The 19,933-nt window shown below is 39.2% G+C and overlaps 1 protein-coding gene across 1 annotated transcript in view; it reads right to left on the bottom strand.

The window, feature by feature from the left end:
- The window catches only part of dmrt1 (doublesex and mab-3 related transcription factor 1), a 115,342-nt gene extending 102,123 nt beyond the window's left edge, over positions 1 to 13,219 (bottom strand). Inside the window, exons 1-2 of the mRNA XM_072281151.1 lie at positions 12,923 to 13,219; positions 11,429 to 11,609 (exon numbers count right to left, since the gene is read on the bottom strand). Coding sequence (XP_072137252.1) covers positions 11,429 to 11,609; positions 12,923 to 13,219 — 478 coding nt within the window. The remainder of the gene's footprint in view (positions 1 to 11,428; positions 11,610 to 12,922) is intronic.
- Positions 13,220 to 19,933: the final 6,714 nt, after the last annotated feature.

Raw genomic sequence — 19,933 nt, 5'->3', positions numbered from 1 at the left:
TGTAAATTTCACTTTTTAAGAAATGTTTTTAAAAATGTAACCAACCTATTGATAAGTTTATCTTTCAGATATGGGTTCAACAGTAACGACTGAAATAAACATTTTTAAATAAATTCCTTCCACATATCAGTTCTTCCTGACTGATTGATATTCACTGCTTTTTCTGTGCAAATAGTATGCATATAGATCTTAATCTGAATAAAACTGAGAGAACAATAGACCCCTGCTGAAGAAGTTCATGCAACAACAACTTAAAGGGACATTGTTTTGAACTTTCTCAGTGCAGATGGCCCCTATACTGTCAGACTATTCAGGCTATGGAGTTCCTCCCCTTACAGAATTCATGTATCACTATCCTAAAATTTGAGAGACGGGTAAAAAGTAGCTCTCATTGAATTTATGTGGAGAAAAACAGTGAATAAATGAACACAATTTTTTTTTCAATTTGCATTTCCTGACATATGGGCAGATGACGTGACTTCACATTAAGGAAAATTACAATACAACAGGAATTCTGCAGATGCTGGAAATTCAAGCAACACACATAAAAGTTGCTGGTGAACGCAGCAGGCCAGGCAGCATATCTAGGAAGAGGTGCAGTCGACGTTTCAGGCCGAGACCCTTCGTCAGGACTAACTGAAGGAAGAGTGAGTAAGGGATTTGAAAGTTGGATGGGGAGGGGGAGATCCAAAATGATAGGAGAAGACAGGAAGGGGAGGGATGGAGCCAAGAGCTGGACAGGTGATAGGCAAAAGGGATACGAGAGGATCATGGGACAGGAGGTCCGGGAAGAAAGACGGGGGGGGGGAACCCAGAGGATGGGCAAGGGGTATATTCAGAGGGACAGAGGGAGAAAAAGGAGAGTGAGAGAAAGAATGTGTGTATAAAAATAAGTAACAGATGGGGTACGAGGGGGAGGTGGGGCATCAGCGGAAGTTAGAGAAGTCGATGTTCATGCCATCAGGTTGGAGGCTACCCAGACGGAATATAAGGTGTTGTTCCTCCAACCTGAGTGTGGCTTCATCTTTACAGTAGAGGAGGCCGTGGATAGACATGTCAGAATGGGAATGGGATGTGGAATTAAAATGTGTGGCCACTGGGAGATCCTGCTTTCTCTGGCGGACAAAGCATAGATGTTCAGCAAAGCGGCTCCCAGTCTGCGTCGGGTCTCGCTAATATATAAAAGGCCACATCGGGAGCACCAGATGCAGTATATCACCCCAGTCGACTCACAGGTGAAGTGTTGCCTCACCTGGAAGGACTGTTTGGGGCCCTGAATGGTGGTAAGGGAGGAAGTGTAAGGGCATGTGTAGCACTTGTTCCGCTTACACGGATAAGTGCCAGGAGGGAGATCAGTGGGGAGGGATGGGGGGGACGAATGGACAAGGGAGTTGCGTCGGGAGCGATCCCTGCGGAATGCAGAGAGAGCGGGGGAGGGAAAGATGTGCTTAGTGGTGGGATCCCGTTGGAGGTGGCAGAAGTTACGGAGAATAATATGTTGGACCCGGAGGCTGGTGGGGTGGTAGGCGAGGACCAGGGGAACCCTATTCCTAGTGGGGTGGCGGGAGGATGGAGTGAGAGCAGATGTACGTGAAATGGGGCAGATGCGTTTAAGAGCAGAGTTGATAGTGGAGGAAGGGAAGCCCCTTTCTTTAAAAAAAGAAGACATCTCCCTCGTCCTAGAATGAAAAGCCTCATCCTGAGAGCAGATGCGGTGGAGACGGAGAAATTGCAAGAAGTGGATGGCGTTTTTGCAAGAGACAGGGTGAGAAGGGGAATAGTCCAGATAGCTGTGAGAGTCAGTAGGCTTATAGTAGACATCAGTGGATAAGCTGTCTCCAGAGACAGAGACAGAAAGATCTAGAAAGGGGAGGGAGGTGTCGGAAATGGACCAGGTAAACTTGAGGGCAGGGTGAAAGTTGGAGGCAAGGTTAATAAAGTCAATGAGTTCTGCATGCGTGCAGGAAGCAGCGCCAATGCAGTCATCGATGTAGCAAAGGAAAAGTGGGGGACAGATACCAGAATAGGCACGGAACATAGATTGTACGACTGTTTTCTACAAAAGCAAGCCACCTCCTCCCACCCTTCAATAGGAGGGTCGCCTGTAATAAGGCAACTTTTAAAAATGCCTTTGTACAAACGGTAGTCTTCTGTGAAGCTTTCAAAGATGTTCTAGTCGAAAAGTTTACCAACACATGATGGCAGAAACTGAAGAATATCCAGTCAAGCAGAATCAAGTAAACAATTCAATAACAAATACAATTATTTAAAAAACAGAAACAAAAGAAAGGTCCCACTGATATACATTCCCATACATTCCATACATGAAGTTCCTTTACACTTAAAAAAAATCTACTGACAAATAGACTCACATTCACTGCATTAGGTGGCAACCTCATTAAAAACTTAGCTTGTGTCAAATAATATTTCAACATCACCATGAACAAAGCCATTCAGATGATTATCAATATAGTACCAGTGAAATCTCCCCATTGAAGCATTCAATGTTTCTTGAATAAATTCTGACTCTGCTATGCTAACCAGCTGGAAATATACCCGAGTAGAGAAAATCCACTAAGGTTACATTTCAAACTCCCAAGCTTCAAGACGTTCCTTACAAAGCAGATTTCTAACATCAGAATTTAGTTCCATATTCTCCCTGCAGTATTTGCATATTCCTGATATTCACACTTTGCATGTTGTATATTTATTTATTTATTCCTCCTGTAATTTTTCAGCTTCCTTCTGGTTTATTATCCCTTCCAGTTATTATAACTAAATATATTCAACCAATTAAGTCCCAATACCACCAATCCTCTTGAATTTCACCATTATCACCACAAACAGCACTTAAAAGTTTTGATCATTTTCTACTCTTCAGTTAATTCTTATTTGCTTCGAAGATAACCCCTCCCAGATTTCACTTTGATTTGGCCATTTTTATAAGGCCAATCAGTCTATAATATAATAGCAATTTACTCACTAATTACAGAAAGGGAGCCTGCTATACTTAACTAGTCTAACCTATATGTGACATTACAACTATAATAATGAGACTGATACTTAAAAGCCCTTGTATTATTATTATTATTATTATTATTATTATCATCACCGCATTTTTATTTTTTTCTCAGCTCAAGCTGGTGAGATCATACAATTCTCAATTGCTAGGAATGTCTAGTATTGTGGCTTTATGGAGAGTTACATAAATATTACTGTTTCAGCCTAATTGTTAAATGCTATTGTGTAGTGACTTGGGGATGATACCAGTTGTACCTATTACTACTGGGACAATAACCTATTCATGTTCCAAAGTCTTTTAATTTCCTCTTTCAATTCAGCATATTGCTGGTGTTTTTCTCTTATGGATTTCTGTATGTTATCTATGTTTGGAATGGTTAAATCTATTAAGTGATTTGCTCTTGCTTGTTTATCTTATGTCCAGATGGTTATTCTGGATTGTCCTATCTGTAATAATGGATTTTGTAATTGACTTATACTTATAGAAAATTATGGTATCTTTCATGAGTTTGTATGTTAAAGCAAGATTTTAGTGAATTATGTTCGCCACTTGATTGTGCCTGTGTAAATTGTCAGACTGAGCTAAACTGCTGCAGAATCTTGCAATGGTTTGGATTGTGGCTGGTTTCTCTTGGCATCTTCTGCATTTATTGTCTTGAATTTGTTGATCTTTTATTGTGTGTTTTTGATTATTTTTTGTGTTAACCACCTGATCCTGTGTTGCCACGAAAAAATCCTTCTGTTTCTGTGAAGAGGACTCCCACTCTAAGCCAGGCGTTCGACGCTTCCTCTTCGACATCTAGTCTGCTCAGATCGTGGGGATGTCTTCATGGGGAGTCATGCTCTTCCACTGGTTAACTATTTCCTCTGTAGTGATACTTCCTTCACTTTTCTGGGTTATGCTTTCATTTAAGTTTAGTGGTGTGTACTTCCTATCAGAATTGCATATTCTCTCATGGAGTGCTGAATCCTGTTGTCGTTGATGAAAATACATCCTTAGAAGTTTTATCTGACTGTTGTGTAATTTTCTTTTTATCTCTTATTCCTCTTCCTCCTTCTGTCCTAGGTAGTGTTAATGTAAGTGCATTCGAGTGTATGTAGTGGTTCTAAAATTTGTACCTCAGTCCTTACTTTTCATTGTAAATTGTCCAGATCAGGTTTAAGACCAAGATATTATGTCAAAAGAATATATTAATATGGGTACAGTGGAAGTGTTTATTGCCTTTATTTTTATTTTTACTGCTCTGCTTGGCAGATTTTCTTAAGTCTTGAAATAATAATATCAACATTAATAATATTATTATGACATGAATCTCCGACACAGTATTTCTGTAAGTTTCTTCAGATGTATCGCAGAGATAATTTCTAACTAGTTGCATCACCGTCTGGTATGGAGAGGCCACTGCACAGGATCACAAAAGGCTGCAGCAAGTTGTAAATTTAGCCAGCTCCATCGTGGGCAGTAGTCTCGACTGCATCAAGGGCACTTTCAAAAGGCAATGCCTCAAAAAGGCAGCATCCAGCACTGAGGACCCTCGTCACCGTCTTCTTGCTGCTAACTCAAGGAGGTGGTACAGGAGCCTGAAGACACCCACTCAACATTTCACAAACAGCTTCTTCCCCTCTGCCATCAGATTTCTGAATGGGCAATGAATACTAATTCAGAATTCGTTTTGCTCTTTGTGCACTATATATTTAATTTTTATTTATATATATCTTACTGTAATTTATAGATTTTTTCTTATTACAATTTGCAACGCACAGCTGTTGCAAAATAAAGCTAATTTCACAACACGTCAGTGACACTAAAGCTGACTCTGTTTCATACAAGCGACACAGAACAACTGGATTAAATGGACTATTCCTTTGCCATAAATTCTGAGTAAATCTATGGCAGATACTTCAGCAACCAAGCATCAAGGGAATCCAATGCAGTCAAATGCTGCTGAACGAAGCTGCTTATGGAACATTCCTGTTCAAATCAGTGAGTAACTTAGATGAATGGTTAAATATTTACATTGATAAAAGGAAAACATTACAAACCTGTCTACCACAGAGCTTGCATTTTCTATGTCATAAAAGTTTACATTTAAACAATAAAGACTATACTGGAAAATGTTCCCAGAAGAAATACTAAAAGGATGACAAATACAAGGCTTCAACCAGAGATACTGACTGAAGGCATGTTACATACTTTTCTAGTTGAAACAGACCTGACTTTATCAAACCGATAATTCACATCTATCAAAAAACTGTAAATTTGCTCCTCATGATTCTCCCACTCTCGATATAGTTTTGACTTTCGACGCGTTCTTCCACCAACTGAGGCAATATATCCACAGTACACATTAATTATTACATTTCAAATGTTAGTTTTGTTATTTGGTAAGATGCTGACCTATTTTGAACGGAAAATAATTGACTATAAAAATAAACTAAGAAGGTTACACAACCATAAAATCACTTAGTTGCATTTTTGTATTAGTCTACTGTTATTACCACCAGTACTGCAAAAAAGCAAAGAAATTATCACACTGCTCCGACCAAATCTTTGCACAGAACTATTGTGACTCCATGGGGAAAAAAACAATCCTAAGTCCATCTCTGTCCCCCACTATACTCCACTCCATTAATTATTTTGTCTTGAATTGTGAAACTATCTGCCAAAGATGGTTATACCCTAATGCACTAAATTAGTTATTTTTTTTTAATGAAATACAATTCTTTTAGTGTCTGGTTGTGTGGATGCTCAAATTTAATAGGAGGTGTAGAATAGTATCAGCCAAGGAAAAATATTCAATCCAATTATCAGATATAAAACTAATTAATAAAAAGTCATCACATTAATGATCTAATTTGCTATGCCATAAGTGTTTATTTGTAAATTAATGGGCACTGAATTCCTGTTCTTGAATTTGCTATCAGTACAGTAAACCTCAGGATTTTCCCAGCAGGGAAATCATCATTCTCAAGCACACATCAAGAACACTTGCATTAATCCGTGTCTTGCAAGGCACTGAGGAGACCTCCTTTCATTAGCACAAATAAGAAAAGTTTGTTTTAAAAATTCTGAGTAAGTTAACAAAAATCACATTTTGTTACTGTATTGTCAAATTCCAGGGACTTGAAACACAAGATCCTGCCTGGTGTCTGAACTGAAGTACAAAAGGCAACCCTATTATTCAATGTTCTTTCCAAATTAAATAGTTTGCTGAAGGAAATGTGCATTTTCATCAGATAACATGCCGCCTTTCTTCTACTAATCTGCATTATTTTTACCTCTTGCTTTCTGCTTTCACTATTATACAGTCATAGAGTCAGGGACTATTACAGCACAGAAACAGGCCCTTTGGCCCATCTAGTCCAGGCAGAACTTTTAATCTGCTTAGTCCCATCGACCTGCACCCAGACCATAGTTCACCCATCCATGTACCCATCCAAATTTCTCTAAATTGAAATCAAACCCATATCCACTACTTCCACTGGCAGCTCATTCCACACTTTCACCTCCCCTGAGTGAAGAAGTTCCCCCACATGTTCCCCTTAAGCATTTCATCTTTCATCCTTAACCAATGAACTCTAGTCCCAGTCTCACCCAGAATCAGTGGAAAAAGTCTGCTTGCATTTACCGTATCTATACCCCTCAGAATTTTGATACTTTCACTTCTGCTTTGTATTCGTACCATCATCATAAATCTTCTTTCTCATCTTGGGATTCACACATATGGCATTCTGCACATTTTATACACTTATAATGTTGAATCCTTAAGTCTATTCTGCTGGACAGAGAGCTGCTTACGCAAACTATGTACAAGCTGCTGCTGACCTTGTCTTCTGAGGCAATCGAGGACAACAGACTCGAACGTGAGGTACTGGATTATGGAATCCTTGTCTCCTAGAGTTGATGCTGAATCGTGACATGATGGGACTTCCTCCCTTCAGCATTTCAGAAACAATGTATTTTGTCATCAAAATTGTTCATTTCCACTGTGTAAAATGGTGTGTGATGGCATGTGTCCATCTTTTTACAGAGACGCAATGCTGTAAGTAGGCGATGTTACAGAAAAAGTAAAAGGCTAAATTGGATTTGAATCTCTCAACAGCATTTCAAAAAACTCTTTAGTTGAATTATCTTCAGGGCTGCCCAAATTATGTTAGGTAAAGCACAGCATTTTCCAAAACAAAACATTTAACGATTGTAAAAGTTGCTGGTGAATGCAGCAGGCCAGGCAGCATCCCTAGGAAGAGGTACAGTCGACGTTTTGGGCCCAGACTCTTTGTCAGGACTAACTGAAAGAAGAGCTAGTTGCGTTCACCAGCAACTTTTATGTGTGTTGCTTGAAATTCCAGCATCTGCAGATTTCCTCGTGTTTGCATTCAACGATTGTCCTTTTCATCTTGTACATATAGCTGCTCAACAGCAGATTCATTCATTAATATTATTTAAATGGTTGCTGTTTAGCTTAACGTGAAAGTGAATTCTTTTTACAGTTTTAATCAATGGTAAATGAAAACCACTTCCTGAGATTGAATCAGAATTTTTTTTTCTCCGTACACCAATTAAATTTTGAGTTAGTGGCATCCTTGTATTTTGCTTTAACATGGATGGCTTTGGAAACGTGAATATAATTTAGTGGCAAAAAGCAAAATATTAAAAGCACAGGCAGCAACAAATGTCTGAATTTTCAGGCATTGCTACTGTCAATTCCAATTTTAGCTTCATTTTATTTATTCATGACACGGACAATGTCAGCATTTGCTGTCCATCCCTGATTACTAAGTCAACCTTGCTCCTAAGCTTGCAAATTACTGAAAAAGTCATTGAGAAAAGGCTGATGAATTCACTTAAAATTATGCTTTTAAATAGGCAAGTTTTGACAAATGATACCAAAGTTCAAAGTAAATTATCTGAGAACATACATGTCACCATATACAACCCTAAGACTGATTTTTCTACAGGTATACTTAGTAAATCTATAGAGCAGTAATTGTAAACTGTAAACGTCAGGATATTAACTGTAAACAAGCTGTGCAAATGCAGATATAAATAAATAGCAATAAATAACCAGCATGAAATAACAATATAACAGTCCTTAAATGAGTGCAGCTATCCCCTTAGATGGTTGAGGGGTAGTAACCAACCTTGAACCTGGTGTTGCGAATCTTCTACCTAATGGCAATAGACACCATCCTCTCCAAGAAACAGAACCAAATATTAACAAATACATTAAGCCTCACATGTAAATCATCTCTTTTAACCCCTTCTCTCAAAGCAGTAAAACTGCAACTGTTCAATAGGCCGGTCAAAGGTAGCTTATAACATTAACCCCTTATTTTCATTTAAAATAATAACACTACTTATTCACTTACCAGGAATATTTAAAACTTGATGAACAACAGAACAATTCCTACTCTGACTGAAGTTGCAATTTATCTCCTCGTTATGAATGCAGTACTCCATCTTTTGCTTAGCAATATTCTGTCTTGATATAAAATACTGTGAAGACATAGGAAAGTGACAGTCCCTAACTCAACTAGCTGCACAATAAATCTAACACTAAATGCCAGATATGAATGTACTGTGCAGAGAAAACCGCAAGAAACAAATTGTTAGCTGGAAGTAGTTTTAAAATCGTTCTCAGTAACGTTATTCTGCTCTACACAAAGGTTTAAGGACAAATAAGATGATCAGATAAACTGGAATGCTAAACAGCATATGTTAAGTCTAAATCCATTGTATTTTGGTAAGACAGGAACAAAATTCATTTAAACTGAGAATAACAGATGATATTTACTGGGAAAAAGAATCTCACTGAGGGACCCAAATAACATCATGAAATCTGAAAGGGAAGAAGCTAAATGACTTAGCAACTTTAGAAGTTTACGTCCTTTCCTAAATGTGGAGTTGATCAGGGTAGTTTTATTTTGAGTCTGCTCCCATTCCTGTTCTATACGTAATTGCGGATTGGACAATTCATATACAAAATATGTGAAACACCTTCATCGAAGTCTTTAAGTATTACAATACAACCAAGAATTTCTCTGCAGCAGCTGAAACAAAAGTAAATAACAGCAAAAACTGTAGTCCAGTAATCGATAAAAAGTGCAAAAGGACGTAAAAAACAACTGCACCTAACATCTCTGAAAATTCTAAGTACTGATTCCTGTATTCAGGAAGCAGCATTCAGGTATTTCTGAAGTAATTTAGCTTCAACAATTGCTCCTACCCAAGTAACTTATGAATATGCACTTGGCACAGGCATGTAACATTAATGTGGATGGTGTTAAACCAGCAGCTTCGAAAATTCACACAAGGAATAACATGTAATTAATAAATTGCAGTTTTTCTCCTATATAACACATTATTTCAGTGGATGATAACCATGTGCCATTTTTTTTATATTAATTACAGAACTAAAATAATCACTGATCACTATTTTCAAAGCTCCGGGGGAAAAAATCTCCCTCTCCTATTCAGATATTTAAGCACATTGACATTCTTTCCACTTAGTTTAACGTGTTTTATATTACATTATATTTTAATTTATTAAACTTTTCATCAAACACAAAACCAGGATCAAAACTACAACAGAATGAATCTTCAGACCATTATGTTAAAAAGTTTGAAATTTCAACCACCTTGTACAAATAGGGTGTATGCCAGGTCGTTCTTCATGAAGTAGTGGACAAAATCAGAACATACTAACACACTGAAGGAGTAGACCATTCCCATCCATTGAAGGAGGAGACCGTTCCCATCCTTCTATTCCACTGGACCATGAATTATCTCTAAAATCAGCATTTTTCTTCATTAACCTCATGTGCCATTATTCCCGACATATAAACCTACTCATTGCCGTCTTCAATAAACTTACCAATGGAATCTCCACACACCTAATGGTTTGAGAAGTCTAAACAATCACTAGCCTCTAAGTGAAGAAATGTCATCTCACCTGAGTCTTGAATGGCAATCAGATTGTGACACTTTCTTCTAGGTACACTAAACAGTTAAGACATCTCCCTTGCAACAACTTCTCATGAATTTTTTTTAATATTCCAGTGGTACGACCTCTCATTTTTTTAAACACTAGGGTACAGGCTTAGACTGCTTAATCTCTACCATCTCAAGATCCAGACTCCAGCGTGCTTAGTAGGATAAGAATTACCAGCTACTGCTTTTGCAGCAACATATAAAAACAAACATCAGGAGAAATAAATCACTCTTGTTTCAAATTTTGGAACAAAACTCCTGAGTAAGTGAACATAAAGATGCCTAAAGGATCTATGGCTCCATTTTTAAGACAACTACAACAAGCAGTTTAACCTAGATATAGTAAAGTGCATCTGCAAAATTGGAGCAGGATGCAGTCACCCCCACCATAACTTGGCAATGTTACTGTTGCATCAACTCTAGTTTTAAAGTAACAATGGCAATTTTGCATCTGTTTTAGATTAATTGGAAGCATATCTAGGCAACTGCAGAAAACTACACCGAAGGATATAACTTAACTGTCTGAGGGCCACTCTACACCAGAAATTTCAGCTGTAAACTGTGATGGTTACTCTAGCATCTTGTTTTAACATCTTAGCTCAATGATGTATTTTAATGTTTTTAATGTAACATGCATTAAAAACATTAAAGAGTAAACAATGCAGTTACCGATCTGTCCTCCAATCTAATAAAATACTGTGATACTCCTCAGTTACTAGTGAGACAGAAGAACAAATATTCCTAGAACAACGTTCACTTGAATATGTTTAAATGTTGCCCGTGCTATCTCAAAATAAGTTGGTTATTTCAGATGGGTTCAAAGGTTGGAAATCATTAGTCTCCCAACAGAACCAATAATTCCAACATTCATCCAACAATGCAGTTGTAATACTCTTTCAAAAGAGTAATCATTTCTATGTTTGCCCAATGGAAGAATGTTGGTTCTCATATTCTCCTAGTTAAATTACTAATACTTTCATTCAGAATAAAAGTTGATGAAAAATGCGATTTCCCCAAAATACCTGAAAGTGAACCTCAAAAACATGTTTAATACGCACTAAAGAAAACACAATTATCAAGAACACTGATTGGAATCCTTGTTCTAAAAACTGCCTGCCTCAGTAAATAGGATTTCCAAATCAAAAGTGTAAAACTAATTTAAAGAATTGTGCTTAACTATTATTAATTCTCACTCGGTCCAAGATCTTAACCTCCTTTAGTTTATTTGTGTTCAAACAAATTCGTACCAAGCGAGTGTTCATTGGCATTTTAACGCAGAATTTTAATTTCAACGCGCAGGGAAGTCTCGTTATCAACATGCAAGCTGGACAATGCAAATCGAAAACATTTTCTTCCGTGAGAAAACGATACGAATCGTGCAGTCCCGCCGCACGTTGACGAACACTGGCCTCCTACCTGAGGAAGTGACTGGGGTGCTGGGGTTGGACGGCAAGCCCGATCCCCCGCTGCCCAACGCGCACGAACTGTTCGGTATTGCATTCTCCCGCTTGATGAGCAGTTCGGCGGCCCCGGGCAGCGGAATGGGTCGGCTGATGCCCAGTTCCTCCTCTTGAGCCTGCTGTCTCCTGAGAGCCACCTGCAAGTGAAAACAGCCAGTTCAGCGCCGGCGAATGCGGGTCTGATCACGGGCTTTTAAGCAAACTTTTTTTACTGGGACAGTCAATGCAGTCTCATCGATTAGTTTCTACTTACAAATGACTTTATTTTGTCCCTAAAATTTGCTTTAAAACTAAATTCAAAGTGTTTAAACAACGACTTTTAATAAATTAACGACTAAAACAAAAAGATTTGCTTCGAAAGCTGCACGCTAATTTTGCAGCATAAATATTTAACATTCAGTGATTTTTCTTATGCAGTCGTGAAACATCACCAATAAATTATTGGAACCTAATCAATGATGAACGTACTACAGAATTACACCAATATATCTCTCCGTTATTATGATACAATTATCAGTGATTGGTAATGAATATTAGAATAAAATAGGCAGAACGGAAAATGTTTATTTTGGAGAAGGCTGCATATTTTTAAAGGGACATTGGTTTACACCTACAGATCCACAATTCAAAAATAATTCAGTTTCACATGAGTTTACAAATTTACAAGTCATGACATTCCAGTAAAAGTTTTAAACAGAAATTCATATTAAATTCAAAAGGTATATTTCAGGTTACATTATAATTCACGCTGCGTTCGAATGCAATTCCCTAGTATTGCTGTATTTTTTCCTCCATGAACGGATACAAAAATAACAGCTATTCATTATTAACGTTTAAATTCCAAAAAGTGGAAGCGATACAGTAAATACAACTCAATCCTAAGGATTTTTATGAAACCGCAATCACATGTGCCATTTAAATTATTTGTCCTAATACATTGTAATACTGTAATTTTATTTGAGAGCTGAAATTTCAAAGCAAAGCTCGCTGCAGCTATTTCATTGGCAGTTGCGAACATAATCGATTTTGAAACAGAGTGCAAATTTTAAATATAGAATTGCGGGAATGGTATTGCAATCGTCGTCTATAAATTGATTTGAAATGCGAATTATTCGATTGATTTATGAGATTTTGTATAACTGAGAGTTATACGGATGCAACGAACAGATCTATTTTATTTGAGATTTGATTATATGTTACAACATTCGTACGGTCATTATCTGATTCAATATCCGGTTTATTATTATATATAGCGTGAAATCCGTTGTTTTGTCGCAACGGTATAGTGCAAGATATAAAAAAACACCGTTACAATAATAATTAGTGCATGCTGATTCAATGTCTAACGCCGATATTTCTCAGCTACGGAATGGAAAAGGAGGGGTGTGTAACCGACTTTTGCCCGAGTCCCTCCATGCCCCCGATCCATGCCAATGCTGCAATTAATTACCTGTGCTGCCATGACCCGCTGTCTCTCTGCGATCAAGTTGCACTTCTTACATTGGCACTCTCTCCACATGCAGAATCTCTTGTGCCCCTTCAGGGCCGACACGTAGCCGTGATTCCTGCACCGAGCACACTTGGGAAGGCGAGGTGACTTCTTCGATGCGGGCGACACCGCGCCCGAGCTCAAAGCTTTGGAGTAACTGCCGTTGACGTTACTGTTGCCGGTGTTGAGAATGGAGTCGCCGTCGCCCACTCCGACTGCAGCCGAGGCTGAAGACTTAGACCCGGCTCCGTTTGGCATCTTCCCCACAAAAGCAAATATTACGATTCTGGCGTGGGTTTATACTTATTGTAATTAATTGTTTTCTACAATTTGCAGACGTGTTACTTGGCGATGGCGAGTTGTAACGAAGTTTTGGGTTGTTGCGGGGCCGGGCTCCCTCTCCCAGCCACGGTCCCTGCAAACGGACTGAAGCGTCGAGCAGAAAATTGGCGGCTTTTTTTTTTGCTACCTTCGCTGTTCCGGATCCTCCGTGCGATGTTCACGTCACGTGACGCGGGCTCCTCGCCGCCCATTGGCTCGCCGCGCGTCCGGGCTCCCGCGCTCCGGCCCTGCACGATCGTGACAGTGTCGCGCAGCGGGGCCGCGGCAGCAAGTGGAGGGGAGCGGCGACGGTGTGAATGCAGCTTCCAACAAACATGGTTCGCCTACCCTCGGAGAGTCTGGCTTGTGTTCGAGAACTGCAGCGTGGCGTTGCGAAAGACGTAAAAGTTTGATTAAAAGAGCAACATTTAGTGGTTATGGGAAGATCGCAACAAACACAATTAATCATCTGCAAATTAGCCAGGATAATAAAGCTATAGATATTACAAAATATACAAATGTGTAAACCATGTGCATCAATCTCATTAAAATTATGTTTAATAATGAGTTTAGGAAGTGGAACTTTAACACACACTAATGTAGGGCTCTATGACTTAACATTCGCTGCATTTCGAAAATCTGAATCCTGATTATTCATTCAACATTTCTAGTGCAGTGGTGCTGGGATGTTTGTGAACCCTGTAGAATTGTATCTGCTTCTGCATAAATAGGACCTAAAATGTCATCAGGTCTTCACATAAGTCCTAAAACTAGATAGAAAGCCCAATTAAATGAATAACACAAAAACATTATACTTGTTCATTTATTTATTGAGAAAATTGATCCAATATTACGTGTGTTTGTTGGGAAAAGTACATGAACCTTTTCTTTCAGTAACTGGTGTTGCCCCTTTGCACAGCAGTAACTTCAACCAAATGCTTCCAGTAACTTTTGATCAGTCCTGCACTTTGGCTTGGAGGAATTTTAAGCCTTTTTTTTTACAAAACTGCTTCAACTTTGGGTGGCTTCCTTGCATGAACTGCTTGCTTCAGGTCTTTCCACAGCATTTCTATAGAATTAAGGTCAGGACTTTGACTCAGCCATTCCAAAACATAAATCTTTTTAAACCATTCTGTTGTTGATTTACTCTTGTCTTTTAGATCATTGTCTTGTTGCGTTATCCAACTTCTATTAAGCTTCAGGTGACAGACTGCTACCTTTACATTCTCCTGTAAAAATGTCCTGATACAATTTTGAATTCATTGCTCCCTCAAGGATTACAAGCTGTCCAGGTCCTGAGGCAGCAAAGCAGCCCCAAACCATGATGCTCTTTCCACCATGCTTCAAGATTGGGACGAGGTTTTGGTGTTGGTGTACAGTGTTTTTTTTCCCTCCAAACATAGCAATGTGCATTTCTGCCAGAAGGTTCAATTTTTGCCTCAGCTGTCCACAGAACATTGCACCAGAAGCACTGTAGAACATCCAGGTGGGCTTTTGCAAACTTGAGATGTGCAACAATGTTTTTTTTGGGAGACCGGTGGTTTGCTCTGTGATCTCCTTCCACGAACACCATTCTTGCCTAGTGTTTTCCTTATAGTGGAAACATGAACAGAGATTTTAGCAAGTTCTGGAGATTTCTGCAGGTCTTTTGCTGTTACCCTTGGGTTCTTTTTCACCTCCTCCAGCATTTCACATTGTGCTCTTGGTGTGATCTTTGAGGATGCCCATTCCTAGGGAGAGTAGCAACAGTACTGAATCACCTCCATTTGGAGACAATTTCTCTTACTGTGGACTCTAATCTTTAGAAATGCTATTGTAGCCTTTTTCAGCTTCATGCATCTCTACAATTATTCTTCTAAGGTCCTCTGAAAGTTGTATTGATCGAGGCGTGGTGCACATAAATTGATTTTTCTTGAGAAGAGCAGGCTCTGTCAGTTACCTGACTTTGTGTGTCTTTTTTTATAGGGCAGGGCACCTCTACACCCACACCTCCAATCTCATCTCATTAATTGGAACACCCGCCTACAAATTGCTTTTGTAGAAGGCATTACGTCGGAGGTTCACAAACTTTTTTCAACGAATACATTTAATATTGGATCATTTTTCTCAATAAATAAATGAACAAGTATAATGTTTTGTGTTATTAATTTAATTGGGTTCTTTTTACCTAATTTTAGGATTTACATAAAGATTTGATCACATTTTAGGTCACTTTTATGCAGAAATAGAGAAAATTCTACAGTGTTCACTAACTTTCCAGCACTACTGTATATCGTTTTATGCTGCTGACTACACTCCTGACAGTTGTGATCATTAGATACACATAGCTGCCTTAGTTTATCTTAGTTCAGATACCAACTATTAGTTAAGGTAATACTCAAAACTTCCATTCCACCCCCCACTTGCATCATCTAATTTAACCTTATATAATTCCTGCTAACATTCCACCAGCACGTTATTCACTAAACATGACTTTTGTGATGAATTGCTGAACAGCAGAGCAAAATCTGTCTTCATAGTATGAATGTACAATTTGAAAGATCTGTATCCAGAACACTAATGCATCCTATTCTGATGCCAAACTTATGTTGTTAGTTTTGTAAAACCGTGACATCTCTAGGATCAGACAGAACAACAACAAAAAAACAATCAGGTTGGTGGTCACTGTGGAGGTTGGGGGTCATTTGGAAAAGCTAGTAAGTGAACAGAGGAGAGAAAGGATGACACGAATTTGCTACACAAGCTGCATCAACTATGGCTCTGTTCTGAGTTCTGGGTTCAATTCCTTCCTCCTAGGCTTGATCTCAAAAATGTTTCACAAGAGCACAACAGGAGTGCAGCATTCTTTAGTATAAGATGTTGAACCAAGCACTCTTCTGCTCTCGCCAATGGCTGAGAAAGATCAATGCTTAGTGTTAGTAATAACACATTGTTTGGTCATTATAACATTGCTATTTCACGGAGAGAGCTGTGCAGAAATTAGGTACCATATTTCAGGCAACAACAGTTCAATTTTGAAAGGACTTTGTTAGCTATAGACGATGTGGAACATTTTGAAAGATGAAAAATAAATAAAGCTTTTTGTTTGTGCCCTAACTCTTTCAAGAATCAAGACTCTGACTCTTTCACAATGCTGTTTTATGCTGTTTTTATTTTGTTTTTTGTTAAGCTGTATCTGATCTAATCCTACAAGTAGTATATTACACATTTCAAAAGAAAATATTTATAAATAAATTATACCCATTAAGGGTTTTCAAACTTCTGGTTAGTTAAAGGCCTACTTTAAACTAAGTTAGGGAATAACTTGTGTTTTTATTTGGTATTTAGCAACATTTTATGTGGCTGAAAATGCCAGGACTCTTCTATTGCCTTTGTCTTAAATATTTGTTATTCTGTTGATCGTTTAGGAATTATGTTTTGCAAACCAGATTCATTATGATAGCAAAGCAAATAAGAATGTTTCCACTCAATCAAATGGCATTTGCAAATTTGATCAACTGACCGGTTCAAATTTATCTTATAGTTATTATTAGGCACATGAGTGTGAGGAAAATGAAAGGATATGACATTGTGTCACAGAAGCCATTAGTTTAGTTGGCCATTTGATTACTAACTTAATTTGTTCGGCACTACATTGTCAGACAAATATCCTGTCCTTGTGCTGTCCTGTTCTATGTTCTATGTTCTTCATAGAGCATCAGAGACCGAAGGAGGGGGATCTGACAGAGGTTTTTAATGTGAGGAGCATGCATCGCATAGGAAATAAGAATCTTCCCCCTAGGGTAGAAATGTGAAGCACCTGAGAACATGCTTTTAAGATTGATGGGGAGGGGGGATTGCAATTTAAAATTGAAGAATAGGGCAAGTTTATTACACAGAGAGTGATACTGCATTTGTAAGATTTACCGGGATCATTGCATATGAAGGACCTTAAGCATTGCTGAGGGCCCCTACCACCCATCCCACAATCTCTTTGACCCACTACCGTCAGGAAGGAGGTACAGGAGCATCAGGACTGGTTCTGCCAGACTGGCTAACAGTTTCTTCCCTCGGGCTGTGAGACTAATGAATACCCTGCCACTGCCGAGGTCTCGTCACTAGGACACCAAACTGTTTACCTGCATGCACTTTGACAATAAACTTGAACTTAAACTTGATAGTGATCAAAGAAGAATAAAAGATGTCAGGTAAATCAGTTGGTATTATAAGTAGACATCTCGGCCTGCAGAGAAGATTTACTAGAATGTTACCTGGGTATCATCACCTAAGCTACAGAGAAAGGTTGAACAAGTTGGGTCTTTATTCTTTGGAACGTAGAAGGTTGAGGGGGGACTTGATAGAGGTATTTAAAATTATGAGGGGGATAGCTAGAGTTGACGTGGATAGGCTTTTTCCATTGAGAGTGGGGGAGATTCAAACAAGAGGACATGAGTTGAGAGTTAGAGGACAAAAGTTTAGAGGTAACATGAGGGGGAACTTCTTTACTCAGAGAGTGGTGGCTGTGTGGAATGAGCTTCCAGCAGAAGTAGTTGAGGCAGGTTCGATGTTGTCGTTTAAAGTTAAATTGGACAACTATATGGACAGGAAAAGAATGGAGGGTTATGGGCTGAGTGCAGGTCAGTGGGACTAGGTGAGAGTAAGAGTTCAGCACGGACTAGAAGGGCCAAGACGGCCTGTTTCCACACTGTAATTGTTATATGGTTATATGCATTTTTCCCCATAACCAGCTCTGTGGACTATATGAGTCTAGCTGGGAGTGAAAGAGGAGACCTGCCTCTAACAATGAGGAGCTTTGTCATTGGCTACAAGAAAATGTGCAGGCAAATTCTACCCGAGGAGATCTCATTTACATCAACGGTGGTGTGGTAAAGAGAACTGAGTATTTTCAGTTGCAGGAATGAACATCCCCAATAACCTGTCCTACTCCAACCATCTTGACGCTATGGCCAAGAAAGCTCACCAGCGCCTCTACTTCCTCAGGAGAATAAAGAAAATTGGCATGCCCCTTTTGACCCTCAACAATTTTTATCAATGCACCATAAAAAGCATCCTATCCAGATGCACCGCGGTTTGGTACGGCAACTGCGCTGCCCATGACTACGAGAAACTGCAAGTGTTGTGGACGCAGCTCAGCACATCACAGAACCCAACCTCCACTCTACGGAAAATATCTATACTTCTCTCTGCCCCAGTAAAGCAGCCAGCATAACCAAAGACCCAACCTATCCTAAACATTCTCTCTTAACCCGTTTCCCATTGTCCAGATGATACAAAAGCCTCAAACCTTGAACCACCAGGGTCAAGGACAGCTTCTATCTCACAGTTAACAGAACTTTGAAAGAATTTCTTGTACAATAAGATGGACTCTTAACCTCACAATCTACCTTATTGTGCACTTTTTGTCTATGTGCACTGCTCTTTCTTTGTTACTCTTTATTCTGCAGTCTGTTATTAGGTTACCTTGTACTACCTCAATGCACTATTAAAATGTAGAGATCTGTATCAAACAGAACCAGGTTTAATATCACCAACATATGTCATGAAGTTTGTTAACTTTGTGGAAGGAGTACAATGTAATACATAATAATAGAGAAAAAAATGGTGAATTACAGTATAAATTTATATACTAAATAATTAAAAACATCATTGTTTGTGCATTCATCACTCATCTGGCTGTGAGAAAGCCTAAAGGCCACATTATTTCTGAAGGTTTGTTCTTCCTCTGCTCAGTCCAAAACCGCTCTGATGCCAAACATTTCGGACATAGAACATAAAACATAGAACAGTACAACACAGTACAGGCCCTTCATCCCTTGATGTTATACCGACCTTTTAACCTACTCTAAATTAATATAACCCTTCCCTCAATATTGCTGTCCAGTTTTAGAAACATACATAGAAAATAGGTGCAGGAGTAGGCCATTCGGCCCTTCGAGCCTGCACCGCCATTTATTATGATCATGGCTGATCATCCAACTCAGAACCCCGCCCCAGCCTTCCCTCCATACCCCCTGACCCCCGTAGCCACAAGGGCAATATCTAACTCCCTCTTAAATATAGCCAATGAACTGGCCTCAACTGTTTCCTGTGGCAGAGAATTCCACAGATTCACCACTCTCTGTGTGAAGAAGTTTTTCCTAATCTCGGTCCTAAAAGGCTTCCCCTCTATCCTCAAACTGTGGCCCCTCGTTCTGGACTTCCCCAACATCGGGAACAATCTTCCTGCATCTAGCCTGTCCAATCCCTTTAGGATCTTATACATTTCAATCAGATCCCCCCTCAATCTTCTAAATTCCAACGAGTACAAGCCCAGTTCATCTAGTCTTTCTTCATATGAAAGTCCTGCAATCCCAGGAATCAATCTGGTGAACCTTCTTTGTACTCCCTCTATGGCAAGGATGTCTTTCCTCAGATTAGGGGACCAAAACTGCACACAGTACTCCAGGTGTGGTCTCACCAAGGCCTTGTACAACTGCAGTAGTACCTCCCTGCTCCTGTACTCGAATCCTCTCGCTATAAATGCAAGCATACCATTCGCCTTTTTCACCGCCTGCTGTACCTGCATGCCCACTTTCAATGACTGGTGTATAATGACACCCAGGTCTGGTTGCACCTCCCCTTTTCCTAATCGGCCACCATTCAGATAATAAT

Source organism: Mobula birostris, chromosome 17 (genome assembly GCF_030028105.1).
Source record: "Mobula birostris isolate sMobBir1 chromosome 17, sMobBir1.hap1, whole genome shotgun sequence".
Lineage (NCBI taxonomy): Eukaryota > Metazoa > Chordata > Chondrichthyes > Myliobatiformes > Myliobatidae > Mobula > Mobula birostris.
Note: the sequence above shows the minus strand (reverse complement) of the source record. Positions and strands in the feature narration are given on the sequence as shown.